General features: G+C 38.2%; 1 protein-coding gene and 1 pseudogene across 1 annotated transcript; both read right to left on the bottom strand.

Annotated features, from left to right (window-relative positions):
• Positions 1–1,473: 1,473 nt before the first annotated feature.
• On the bottom strand, positions 1,474–3,126 carry LOC148843111 (putative UPF0481 protein At3g02645 pseudogene; annotated as a pseudogene).
• Positions 3,127–11,719: 8,593 nt separating this feature from the next.
• Positions 11,720–13,801, bottom strand: LOC148843112 (putative UPF0481 protein At3g02645). The gene has a single exon (XM_088960012.1). The coding sequence runs from the start codon at positions 13,787–13,789 to the stop codon at positions 12,086–12,088; it is 1,704 nt and encodes a 567-aa protein (XP_088816138.1). The 5' UTR covers positions 13,790–13,801; the 3' UTR covers positions 11,720–12,085.

Genomic DNA, 13,801 nt, shown 5'->3' on the forward strand with positions numbered 1-13,801 from the left:
CCTGATTATTAATCAAGATAATCAGGTCAGAACTGATTATATTGACATCTATAATTATCTATGTCAATAATAACTTAGAACTTCATATATAATATAACCAATCTTAATAACAATGACATATAATAGTAAATTCTTTATATGTTAATAAATCATGTGTTTCCAACCAAAGTTATCTTATATTGTATTTATCAAATTTACTCTTTCAGACATTAAATATAATAAAATTACAAGAAAAACTAGGAAACCTTTATATATTATTAACTCAATAATCAGTTTGGAACAGACAAAAACCAGAACGATCCAATTATTAATCGAGAGAAAATCATAGAACCAGAATCGATATAATCAGTTTGGTTTGATTGGGTGGAACTGACCAATTGACATTAAATATAATACAATTACAAGAAAAACTGGGAAACCTTTATATATAATTAACTCAATAATCAGTTTGGAACAGACAAAAACCAGAATCATCCAATTATTAATCGAGAGAAAATCATAGATCCAGAACCGATATAATCAGTTTGGTTTGATTGGGTGGAACTGACCAATTGACAGCTTTAACCCTAAAGTCATAAACCCCTAAACCGCTAAACCCTAAAACCCTAAAACCCTAAGCCCTAAACCTGAACTCTAAAAATTAATGAGTAAAATGCATTTGGTCGAATGCGTGCCCTTGGAGTACTCCAAACCCCTAAACCTTAACCTCAAATTAATCCTAAAAAAGAGTACTAGCTTATTTTTCCCATAACCAGGGTGTAGACCCTTTACTAAAAATGAATCTGCCTGAATCATCCCCCTTTCATTAAGCTATCAAAATTACAAACTAATCAGATGATTAATTAATTCAAGATTATCTAATATTTGCTGGTTTTGGTGTAAGCAGCTGATCAGCTGGCAAAATCAATTCATTTCAATTAGAGTTTCCAATCATCTTAACGGGAAACATGAAGGTGTTGAGAAAGCTAGGGTACTTCTCTCAGCTCTTATGATGAGGACACACCCTCATTATAACTGTTCCTTCCAAAGAAAAATCTAAAATAAAGAACAAAAGGTTGGTGCTACAAGCTTTAAACACGAACCTGCTTCTACTACTCTATCAATCAAAAGACCTTGCGAGTGTCTATCATACTAAATTAATCTTCCACAGTTCCTTTTCTGCTTTTGCAGTATGCTAAGCAGATCGATCCCACATTTTGTTAATAAAATTAATATATAACAAGCACCCTTTAGCATTTCAAAGCCAGAAAACCAGAAGTTACAATTTAACAAACCACATGGGATTGAGCATGATATATCCATGAACAAAGTTATCTTTAGAAATCAATTCATTCACGTGAAAACAAGAAAATCCCAAGCTAGAAAATGCAAAGACATATCTAGTAAACTTGAAACAACAAAGCAGTTATAACCCGGATTTGTCTGCACGAGTTATCAATCTTAAGGTAGTAGCTAGAGTAGAGCCACAGTGAATCACTCCTCTTCAATTGTAGTGTTTACATTGAAGATACGAGGACAGCTATAGACTGAACAGAAATCTTGTAAGGTCATCAACAGCAAGAGCATAAGAGCTGCCAGAAGTGTGAGGAGTTGCCATGAACCAAACACATAAGCCTTCAAAATCTTCTTAGCTTTAACCTTCCACCTACTACCGTAATACTTGTTTACATCTTCAATCACCTTATCGAAGAGCTCAACTTTCGTTAACTTGACAGACTTACTCATCCCATTCCACAGGTTTGCCACCTCTTCATCACTCTTCAACCGGTTCAAAATAATACCTCTTTCTCTGAGCAGCTCTGCATCCTCCTTAGTGTCTATAATACCAGTCATTAACTCGGTGTACCGAGTAAAAATCAATGGCCCTGATGCCGCTGAAGTCTCATACGCTACTAAATTTCTTAATACTACTTCTGTGTTAACGTCCAAACTAATTTTAGGGAGATGAAATGTAACTCTCTTCACATCGAAACCGATGGTTGTGATGTCGCCATTGGTGGGGGAGAATCGGACTCCACACTTGTGAAGCTCAGTAACAGAGGGGATTGTGATCTCCTCTATCAATGGAGGTCTGTCGACACTGTTCGTCGAGCTTGAATCATCATCTTCGGGGTTTCCATCTCCATCACCTTGAGAGAAGAGCTCAGCAGGTTGTTTCAAGATGGCAAATCCAGGAAGACGAGAGAGGACCTCCCATGGGAGTAGTAGCACTACCTTAACAGGCTTTGAAGCTAGAACTTTCGTGACGGAATGCACCGGGCCTTTGTTTACGTTGGAGAGCATCTTCCAAATGAACTCCAGTACTTGTTTTACAGGACCACAATTCTTGAACGTTTCCTCTTTCCTCCCTTCGCCGGCCGGATTATATCTCCCTTCATCACCATCAACTACTTCATCGATTTCAGAATGCTGTTCCTTATTCAACCTGGGCACAATCGTGGAGTACAGAAAATCTAACAAGTGATGAAAGTGTTCAGAGACAGAGACACGCTTTCGTGTTCGTTGGAAGTTGTGTATCATCTTAAGCGGGGAGAGCTCCTTGCACAGATCCATTAAGATGGAATATAGAACATCGTCAGCATCAATCTCTGGCGATAAGCACTGGTAGTCCAGGATCTTCTTCAGGAGGAACAATGGAATTTGGTTCTCAAGCATCACTATGTCTCTAAGAATCGGATTGTAGTCCGACTTCGTTCTGGCATAGTCAATGAAGTAAGCCATCCCAGATGAAACTTTGGTTAGGTTCCTACTACCTTTTCTGACGGCGTTAATATGAAGGAATTCAAGCAAGAAGGAAGCATCGACAGCCATCATCCAGGCTAGTGTTTCACGGTCGAAATCAAGGTATTTATGGTAGGAAGAGCGGATCCTTGGCTCCTGCTTCTTAAACTCCTCGACGAGCTCTTCAAACCCGATGCTGTGTAGCTGTTTATGGGTTGTTCGAACTGCGGCATGCTTGTATCTCACCATCTCGTAGAGCTCCGGCCGCCGGTAATGGTAGGGGCCTAGCGTCACATGTTGGGGAATGTAGGAATCAGGCTTGGTAGATTTCAGGGTTTTGGGGACAATGAAGATGGAGGCATGATCGTCCTCGGGCTCTTTCTTGAGCATATGACGAATTATCATGATCCATTCTGCGTTTGAGTTCGAATTCGAGCGGATGGGATTTTCGGGTGATGATGTTGGTGAGGATGTGGAGGACATATTTGTTTTCTGGAAATGGCTTGGGGGTTTGATTGACGGTTTTGTGTGGAGTTGCAGGAGTTGTGGGATGTGGGAGGGAGGTTAAGGCTAGCTTTTGTGGTTGTCACCTGATAGAGTGATATTTATAAATGTATAATTCAATGGAAACCGTCCCTTGGGCATTAATGTTGCAAAATATCCTTGGGCAATCAAGTCATTTGCATAAAATTTCTTCACCGTCCGACATGCTGATTTCATGGGCTGGTTTTAATCAGTGTTTTTCAAACGTCATTGACCCAAACGGTCAGACCATTTGATTGAAACCATCGAGGCAATGGATTCAGTTTTGTTTTAATTTGAAACAAGACATCTATTCGAACCGGCTGATGGAACCGTTAACCCAAAAACTGAAGTGGGCGCTTCTCTCTCTCTACATCACAAAAGTTTGCAAGTAGAACTGTAGAAGCAAAAAATGGAATGGATGGCGCCCAAAAGCTCAGAGGGTGATGTTTATCTCCAAGAAGCTGAGGGTCGTATATACTTTTTTGCTTGAACCAGAAGGGGGCGGGCTTGGGGCTTGGGCATAGCCAGGGTCATGGACGTCATTATCGTCCAACTTACGTGCCTTATTAACTAATGATGCATAACGATGCAACGTGATTCTGCTTGAACTCCTAAAGCAGGGAGATTGGTGATGCGACAGAGCTTATGGGCTATGGCTCAAGAGTGCAATTATGTACTGGGGGAAAACTTGACTTTCTGGAAAGAGTGCTTGCAGACAAAATTCTTTTTAATCAAGAAGTGATGACAAGCGAGCAGTGGTGGACCCAGGAATTTTCTTTTGGGTTTTTTTTTTTTTTGGTTTATGGAGACGGAAAAGTTATATCAAGTTAATTACATTATAAAGATTCGTAATAAATAATAGTAGGGGTCAATGTAATTGACTTATTTTTCGCATGATGTGCCTTCTTTGAAAGGACAAGAAAAATGATGTGATAAGACTTGAAGAGAAAGAGGGCAAGACTTCAATTCAGCCCCCTACATCATCATTTCTGTTATGATTATCGGGAGATGTTTTCAATACATCCACAGTGAGAATGTGTTGTAAGACTTTGTGAGAGAGTTATCTTGTGGGGCTGATTTGATTTCAATTGTGGCTTAAAGAAAAATAAATATATATATATTTTAATTTTGGGCGTGGAGGGACATTAGAGAGTTAGAGAGCGGTCCTTAACATTTTAATTGAACTTTCAATTTTTGAGGAGGCCGAGGACCAACTTTATTACCGTATATCGCTGACTCGCTGCTTCTAATACTTGGCTCCGGCCGGGCCTCCCCCCCTGTAAGCAAGGGACTGAAGGACCGTTTGATATCTGCTGAAGAAACTTATCTGAATTGATGATAGTTGATCAGCGGATGATGAATGCTGATAAGCTGAAGTTGAACTACAGCTGAAACAACTACTAAATGCATTAAAGCTGCATTTGGCATACATTTTTTTAAGAACTTTTCTCTTTTTTACTGTTAAAACGCGCCTATAAACATTGAGTTTTTAACTGCAAAAAAGGAGAGAAGTCCTTAAAATAAGGAATGCTAAGAATAATTTGATATATTTACCCTGAAATCAAGAAGAGAAACACAAAGTTATAATCATCACCCATTATAAAACAGATTTGGGTTCTGGATTCTCAGAAAAAAAATCAAATAGAAAAGGCTAATGGACAATGTGTATATAAGCCAACAAGCTAAAAACTTCAAAACTAATTAAGGGTGTCAATGGACCGGTTTTGGATTAGACCCCATATACTCCAAAATCAATTTGGATGGATTAGATGGACCAATGAGGCATATTGGATTGGATCAATCCAGTCCAAAATATTTATTAGATTGGATTGGACCTGGTCTGTCTGTAATAAATTTATATTGGATTGGATTGGATTAAGCAAATATCTGTTCCATTGATATAAAAAGAGAATATAGATGTTAATGGATTGAATTTGGGTTAAAACCAATCTAAATCAAAACAACTTTGAACAGATTGGACGGTCTAGACATTGAATTGGACCGATCCAAAATGATCTAAAATATTCATTGGACTGGATTAGACTTAGTCCATTTATAATGGATTCACACTGGATTTGATGTAATTGGACCAAATCCAGTCTAAAAACAAATAAGAGCAAGATATGGATTCTAACATGCAAAATATCATGCTTAGGTTGGGAATGATGCTTTCACCAAATAAAAGAAAAGGAATAAAAAAAGTTATGACTGATTATTCACTTTTCATGGTGTTCCAATACCCACCAGCAATAATATTAACATGGTTCTTCAAGAATCTTTGGATGGAATTAGGAAAATCTCCAATTCCAAAAGAAAAAAAAAAAGATGATGGAAATGTCCGTCTCTTCATTAAAAAATAAAAAAAAATAAAACACCGTAACACCACATAGACAAATTCCAAGATAAAATGGCTTCTTCAAAAACCTTAAAACTATGGTTTTCAAAATCGGGCTGGATCAGATGGTAGAACTGGAAAATCGAGAATGATCAGGTGGTTGGTTCCGTTTTGCCCCAGAACTCTTATTTCCCCAAAAAACGTTGATTTGGTTAGCAATTTGCTGACTTGGGCGGTCAACTATAACTGTTCAACAGTTTGGCCGGTTTTTATTTTTAATTTTTTGTCAGAATGGGCCATTTATTCAATTTAAATGGTCAATCCATTCGACCCAGAAACTGGACCCTAATCGGTTCGTTGTCTGATTCGATTTTAAAAACCTTACTTAAAACAAAAGAGAGAAACGATGAGAACATGATTCTACACCCCTTTCTCAACCAAGAGGAGGTGGCAAAGCAGAGTAAAAGGGGAGGACTCTACCTGGTTTGTCTGGCCAATTTCAACCTCATAGTCCAGCAATCCTGTTCCAAACCTAATCTGAGAAGAGAGGATGATTCAAATGAACCCTTTTGGTCTCGGGCATTATTTGTCATATTAAAAAAATACGTGGGTATAAGAGTCACGTAATGACTTATTATTTCAGTTTTAGGTGGTGTTTTGTACCATTGCGGATTTCTTAGAAATTGTCACCATATTGGAGCCACATCAACTACTCACCAAAATTGGTTGAATCTGTTGTTTGGTTGACTAATGCCTGAAAAATCAGAAAAAATCACTTCTAAATCGATTATGCAAATAATTGGGCCTATTTTCATGCTGATTTATTTATTTATTTTTGTTTGGATGACATACCATCTAATGTTGCAACAATAAAAAAATTACTATAAACAAATACCATTGCCGATTTGTCAGAAATGGACTCACGTGGCAGCAAAACAAATAAATATTACCGATTTCTAAAATATCAGTGATTTCTGAAATCAGCAATGGTGTCAAACATGGTTTTTAAAACTGAACCGGTGATCAAACCGGTCAGGGGTCTGGTTATCGATTCGAACAGTCCGACCGTTTGACCTGAATGACCAGCCCAATCTGACAAAAAAAATAAAAAAAAAATTAAAAATTTTGAAAAACAGTCAAAACCGTTCAACGATTAATTGACCGATTCAACGGTTTATTGACCAAAATCAACGGTTTTGGGGGAAAAAAAGAGTTTGGGAAAAAACGGAACCAATTCCCGATTTTTTCGGTCTGACCGTCCGATCCGTTCCAGTTTTGAAAACCATGGTACCAAACACTTATTAGCTTTTAAGTAGGTTCTAGTCTCATTGCTTATGGACCTTTTACAGCGTGTTTCATGCTTGAACGAGACAACAAAAAATGGACTTGTAATGGAATCTTATAAGCAAAAGTCTATAAGCCACACCAAAGACAATTATCAAACAGTCCCCAAGTGAGGTACGTGTCATGTGCAAGAAAAACTTACAAACACTAACGCTGTAAATGGTATTCATTTGTCCGAATTCAAATTCGAATTTAATCCATGAAGGGTGATCCAAATTCAGTCTGTTTATAATTGGATCGAATGCGGATGTACACCTATCAGATTTGATAAAATTTAGACTTAATTAAATTTAAATATGTATAAGTATATTGTATCTATTCCTAAAGTTGGTTTGAACATTTTGTTTTTACTAAATTGTCATAGGTTCAAGTTTGGTATATAATATTTTTGAATCATTTTGTTCATGAAATACAATATTAAAGTTACTTTTAGTTCACTTTATTTATAATATATGATATTTTGATCATTTTTAGTTTTATTTATCAATAGCATTCAATACTGGTTGCAATCAGCACTAGATTTGAATTCAATGGATATGATCCAATTCAAATTCGAATATAAACAGACCAAAATTGGATTTACCTATATTTGATTCCATTCAATCTATTTTCAGACCTACTAAGGCTGTTTTCTCCCAACAATCAAAGTTTCTCCATCTACTGGCCCACACTCCAGATACCGGGACTCTCTTTAAGAAATGGATTGGTTGTGAAATAATCTTTTTAGGGTCAGCCTACTATTTAAGGCTCAGTTTGAAAGGAGTATAAATACAAATATGTACAATACAAATACATACAAAATAATATAAGATACAAGGTTTTACGCTCTACATATTTGTATTTATACTCCTTCCAAACTGAGTCTAAGTGTGAGGTTCTGTGATAAATAAATTGGACTGAATCTGAACTTGTTTTCTGTATAGGGGGGCCATGATTTGAGCACGTTCTGTCAAATGCACTCAAATAACTTGGTTTAGTAGATTTGGGCTTGTCCTGAAAAGCCTTGAACTCAATTACCCTGTTCTTAATTAAGCATCTTGTTCAAAAAATATTTAAATTCTTTCATGCATCCAATGGTTATTGGGAAAATGAAAAGGGCCTGGGCTTGAAGCTTTATCTAGCTGTGCCTAACTCAGTCTCACTCAGCTCAACAGCACTGCATTTGCTAATGAGGTTGCTTAAAAGAAGTTAAAACTAAACAAAAATTGTGCATGATTAATCCAGATAAAAAACATACGATGTAGCTAGACACAAATTTCTCAAATTGAGAGAAATAATAGAGGGAATGAGATAGGTTTAGAAATACATATTTATGCATCTTTTGTACATTTATATATATATATATATATATAGGCGGTATTTGAATTGAAAATTTGAAAGTTCGGATGCTAACTATTATCTGTGGGGAAGACACATAGTAAGGTGGGTCAAATGGGCCTCCGTAAACAACAAGAATGACCATAAGGCAGATTAAGCGAGCATTTTATTACAACATGAATGCAATTGTTTTCATTTGTTTCTGAAATTTTCACGTAAGAGAGAATAGAAGAAAAATTTTTTTCTTGAACACTGTCTATTGTGAAAAGTGAAGGGATAGGAAATCCATCACATGGATGCTCAAGATTGCAGAATAAAGGGGGCGAATTTCAAAAATTTTTCATTCCTTTCAATTGAGAATCAAATTCCCTATTTAGAAAATCATATTTTCAAGGATCATTCTTGAACCATAAACTGAACCAGATCTGAACCAAAAGGAGGAGAGAGAGATAATACCTGATACAGAGAAATAGTATCTCTTAATGGAGGTGTTCACGCCCAAGGTAGAAACCAAAATCTACTCCCATTGAAGATGACGCGGTGCAAGGTGGAGCAGAATCAGTAGTGTCCTTCCTAAGAACTTGATTCTTTCCAAGAATCACCTGGACGGCTTGTGAGTACAACTCCTACCAATCTTTTTTGCAAAATATTGGAATCAAGATCCAATCTTGATTTCTCCCAAGCAATGGAGATCGAACTACTATAGGCGGCGGCTGCAGAAAGGAGGCGGCTAGAGAGAATTTGCAAGGTGCAGAATTCTCTCCTCTGTGATCTCAGCTCTGAAAACTAGACTTGTGTCTGTTGGATGTTGTGTCTAAAGGATGTCGCCCCCTTTTCCTTTTATAGACTTAAAGATATCAGCTCCTAATCCCATTAGGAGTTGCTAACCCAAATCATATATGGATTATAAGTCCCTTTAAGATAAGGGATAATCCTTATCTTATCTGCAGATTAGATCAGCCAGTTCCTAATCTAATTAGGAAGTTTCCAAATCTAAATCTCATTTAGATCTTGGACTCTCTAAGTGGATAGGGTGTGGGCCCAATCCTATCAGCTGATCTTATCTCAGAATTCGCCCCTTAAAGACTAATCAAATTAGCCCAGTTCGAAATGGGCTTAAGGCCCATTTAGGGTTATGTATTCATTAAGCCTTCCAAACTGCTGCCCAGTTGGGCTTCCTTGTATGGCGTGGGACCCAAACATTGATCTACACATCAGCCACATGGGTTCAGCCCAGCCTTTGTTACAAGGCCTGGCCGAATACACTGTTATGGACAATGCACCCCCTGAAATCCATCAGATGGGATCTATGGGCCCAATACTTACCCTAAGTGGTCCTTGGGCCCAATACTTAACCTCTCAGCCCATAATGATTATACACTGCCCGACAAGAGAGGACCTCTCCCTCGGCTACAAAGAACAGTGTTGCACTCTCTCTTATATGGATCCCGGGAATTAAAACATATTTGCAAACATTTCGAAATCATAATATATATACTTTTATATCTCGTATAAAATATATTTTACAAAACAAAACTCAACGATTGAAATCGGTTGCCGGCAGTCTTGGTTTCCATCAGTGAGAGTGCATCCCCGATCATTACCTTTGTGCCACAAAGGGGCTGATCCTGTCACTATGATCACCCACTCAGATGAATTCTCAGAATGACCCAAGATACCTAGGTTTTGACCCCCGCTAAGGATCTCACTAATTAGTACATCAAAGACAGCCCAATCTGACACCTAGTGCAGTATCATAATCGAGTCTAAGGGTCGGGTGTAATTTTCCAATTTTGCCCATCAATCTTCAAGGTCCAGGGCAATACTCGAAATCTGGTCCAGTTCAAAGATTCAATTAATCCCACACTGTGTGTGCCTAGGGTCTCACCTTGGTAGCTGAGACAAGCCACCCCAACCGACTTGGTGGCATCATAGTGTTTGCCTTGTCAGGATAGGTCTCCCCAGACCGACCCACTGGCTGTGAACATTCTAAACTAACACGAGTCTCATTAAGTGTCTAGTTTAAGGGTATTACATAGAAACATACCAAGGGAATATGAATCAAATATGCACTTTTATTCATTTACAATAAACTCATAAAGTACATCATTTTCACGTAAGATAAAGAATAGAAGAAAAGTTTTTTCTTGAACACTGTCTGTTGTGAAAAGGAAATATAAATTGGTTTCATATAAAAAACAATGGATTTAACTATGATACCAGAAAGACATGTAAAGCGAGAAAAACTTATAACCAATCAGGTGGGTTTTCATTAAGATTCATGATGATTTTGATTGGTCAAATCCTTTCTGATTTCATAAATTTCCGTATGGAAATGATTCAACTATAATACCAGAAAAATATAATACGAGAAAAACTTATAACCCATCAAGTACCGGCATCATAAAAATGATAACCAATCAGGTGGGTTTTCATCAAGATTATTTTACTCTAGTACGATTGAACATTCTTGGGGCAAGTTTCATCTTAGCAGTTAAACCATTAGCCACGCTGCTAAAGTAATGATTTGGCAAAGCAAACCCGATCATGCAGTAATCCAAATTGTTGTTTATCTGATGTCGTTTACACAGTCTATTTTGACTTGCCAATATGTTTTTTGGACCAAAGTTTGATCGGTGAATATGGGAGTTGGGTACCGTATAATGTTTTCGAATAGTCATTGATTTGGACGGTTCAACCGTTTGGCCTGTGAATCGTTCAGACAACCAATTCCGTTTTACCTCAAACTCGGCCCCTGGTCAAAAAAATTGTTGAATTGGCCAATGATCCATTGATTCGGATGAACAGATTATCGATCTCTTCACAACCTGTTCAATGGACAGTCAAATCGTCAACCCAGAAACTGATAGTTAGAACGATTCTGATTCCGAGTCATTTTTTAAAACATTGATACCATATTATGTTTATGCATCTAATATATATGCAAATGTAGAAAATCTCTCCCCCTCTCTCATCATCATTCTCTTAAACTGCCACCTCTTCCCTGATTATTACAAGCTGCTAGGGCACTTCCATTCTTCAAAAAAAAAAGTACTTTACTTATTTTTCAATCATCCTCTGTCATTAAACCATCAAAATTACTAAGATTATCTCATGATTGCTGATTTTGGTGTAAGCAACTTAGTTTGCAAAATAAATTGAATTCAATCAGGGATTCCATTCATCTATAAGAACATAACAGAACATGAAAGTGTTGAGAAGGGCACATCTCTGAGATGAGGACACACTCTCATTATAACTGTTCCCCACATGCACTAAAATGAAAGAACAAAAGTCATGGGCTACAAGCTCTTAGCCTTGATCTACTCCAAATCTCCAATTCAACATTTTATTATCTAAGCCACTAGAATATTGAAGGCATCGCATAATGTAAAAGGAAGCAAGAGAAATATAGTTAAATCAAAAGGCAATACAGATGTCTATTATACTAAACTAATCTTCCACATTTCCTTTTTCTGCTTTTGCAGTATTGCAAGCTGATCATGATTTTGTTCATAAAGTAACAAGCACCCCTTAGCATTTCAAACCCAAAAAACCAGGCTCTGATCACAATATTTTTTCAGTTCTGAGCTGCAAATTAAGAGATCATGTGATTGAGCATTCTTGTTTTAACATTAATTCTCCACTAACAAAGCTTTCAATACAAATCACATCATCACAATCCCATCCATCCGAGTGAAAACAAGAAAATCCCAAGCAAGAACAAACTTCTTTCCTGTCTAAATTAAGCAAAACCATATCTAGTAAACTTGAAACAAAACACTAAGATTATCTTCATGAATTATCAATCCTTAGGTAGTAAGAGTAAGTCACAGTGAATAATCACTCAACTCTGTTAATATGGAAGACTCGAGCACAGCTGTAGACTGAACAGAAAGCTTGTAAGGTCATCAACAACAAGAGCATAATAGCTGCCACAAGTGTGAGGAATTGCCATGAACCAAACACATATGCCTTCATGAACTTCCCAGCTTTAACCTTCCACCTACTACTGTAATACCTGTTTACATCTTCAATCACCTTATCCAAGAGTGGAACTTTCGTTAATCTCACCGACTTACTCATCCCATTCCACAGGTTTGCCACCTCTTCATCACTCTTCAACCGGTTCAAAACAATCCCTCTTTCTCTAAGCAGCTCCACATCCTCCTTAGTGTCTATAATACCATTCATTAACTCAGTGTACCGAGTGAAAACCAATGGTCCTGATGCCGCTGAAGCCTCGTACGCTACTAAATTTCTTAATACTACTTCAGTGTTAACGTCCAAACTAATTGTTGGGAGATAAAATGTAACTGTCTTCTCGTCGAAACTGATGGTTGTGATGTCGCCATTGGTGGGGGAGAACCGGATTCCAGACTTGTAAAGCTCAGTCACTGAGGGGATTGTGATCTCCTCTATCAATGGAGGTTTGTTGGCATTGTTCGTCGAGCTTGAAGCCCCATTTTCGGGTTTGACATCTTCTTTATCTTGAGTGAAGAAGTAGTACTCAACAGGTTGCTTTAAGATGGAAAATCCAGGAAGACGAGTGATGATTGCCCATGGCAGTTTCAGCACCAGCTTAACAGGTTTTGAAACTAGAGCTTGCTTCAGGTAACGTACTGGGCCTTTGTTTAATTTCGAGAGCAGCTTCCAAATCTCGTCCAGTAGCTGTTTTACATGATTTGATTTCGCGAACGTTTCCTCTTCCCCTCTGTCGTCGGTCGGATTGCTCCCTTGATCATCATCAGCTTCATTGATCTCGGATTGCTGCTCCTCTGACATGGGCACGATCATGTGGTACAGAAAATCTAACAGATGAAAGCGTTCAGAGACATGGATTCGTGGGAAGTTGTCTATCATCTTAAACGGGGATAGCTCTGTGCACAGGCCCGTTAACATCGAAAACAGTACATCGTCGGCAGTTTCTAACGATAAGAACTGGCACTCCAAGATCTTCCTCAGGAGAAACAATGGGATTTGGTTCTCAAGCATCACTATGTCCCTAAGAATGGCGTTATGGGCCGATTTTCTTCTGGCATAGTCGACTAAGTGAGACATCCGAGACGACACTCTGGTCAGGATCTTACCTTCTTTGATGGCATAAATCTGAAGGAATTCAAGCAAGAAGGAAGCATCAACAGCCATCATCCACGCTAGTGTTTCACCGTTGAAATCAAGGTACTTATGGTAGCAAGAGCGGATCATCGGCTCTAGCTTTGTTAACTGGTCGATGAGATGTTGAAACTTGATGCATTGCAGCTGTTTCTGGGTTCTTTTAGCTGCAGAAAGCTTGTATCTCTCCATCTCGTAGAGCTCCGGACGCCAGTAATGGTATGGACCGAGTGCCACTTGTTGGGGAATGTAGGACTCAGGCTTGCTAGACATCAAGGTCTTGGGGACATTGAAGATGCAGACAGGAGTAGAACCATTATCGTCTTCGAGCTCTTCGTCGAGCGTTCGACGAATTTGACTCACCCATCGGAGCTCGTCGAAGCTTGGGTTCGAATTCGAGGCCATGGTGACTTGGGCTGTCGACGAGGACATGTTTGTTTTCCG

The sequence above is a fragment of the Nelumbo lutea genome, chromosome 8, assembly GCF_056320005.1.
Source record: "Nelumbo lutea isolate HS-2025 chromosome 8, American lotus-T2T, whole genome shotgun sequence".
Lineage (NCBI taxonomy): Eukaryota > Viridiplantae > Streptophyta > Magnoliopsida > Proteales > Nelumbonaceae > Nelumbo > Nelumbo lutea.

What these genes read in the sequence shown, in the direction of transcription:
- LOC148843112 (XM_088960012.1), bottom strand. Translation starts at nt 13,789, where the DNA reads ATGTCCTCGTCGACAGCCCAAGTCACCATGGCCTCGAATTCGAACCCA.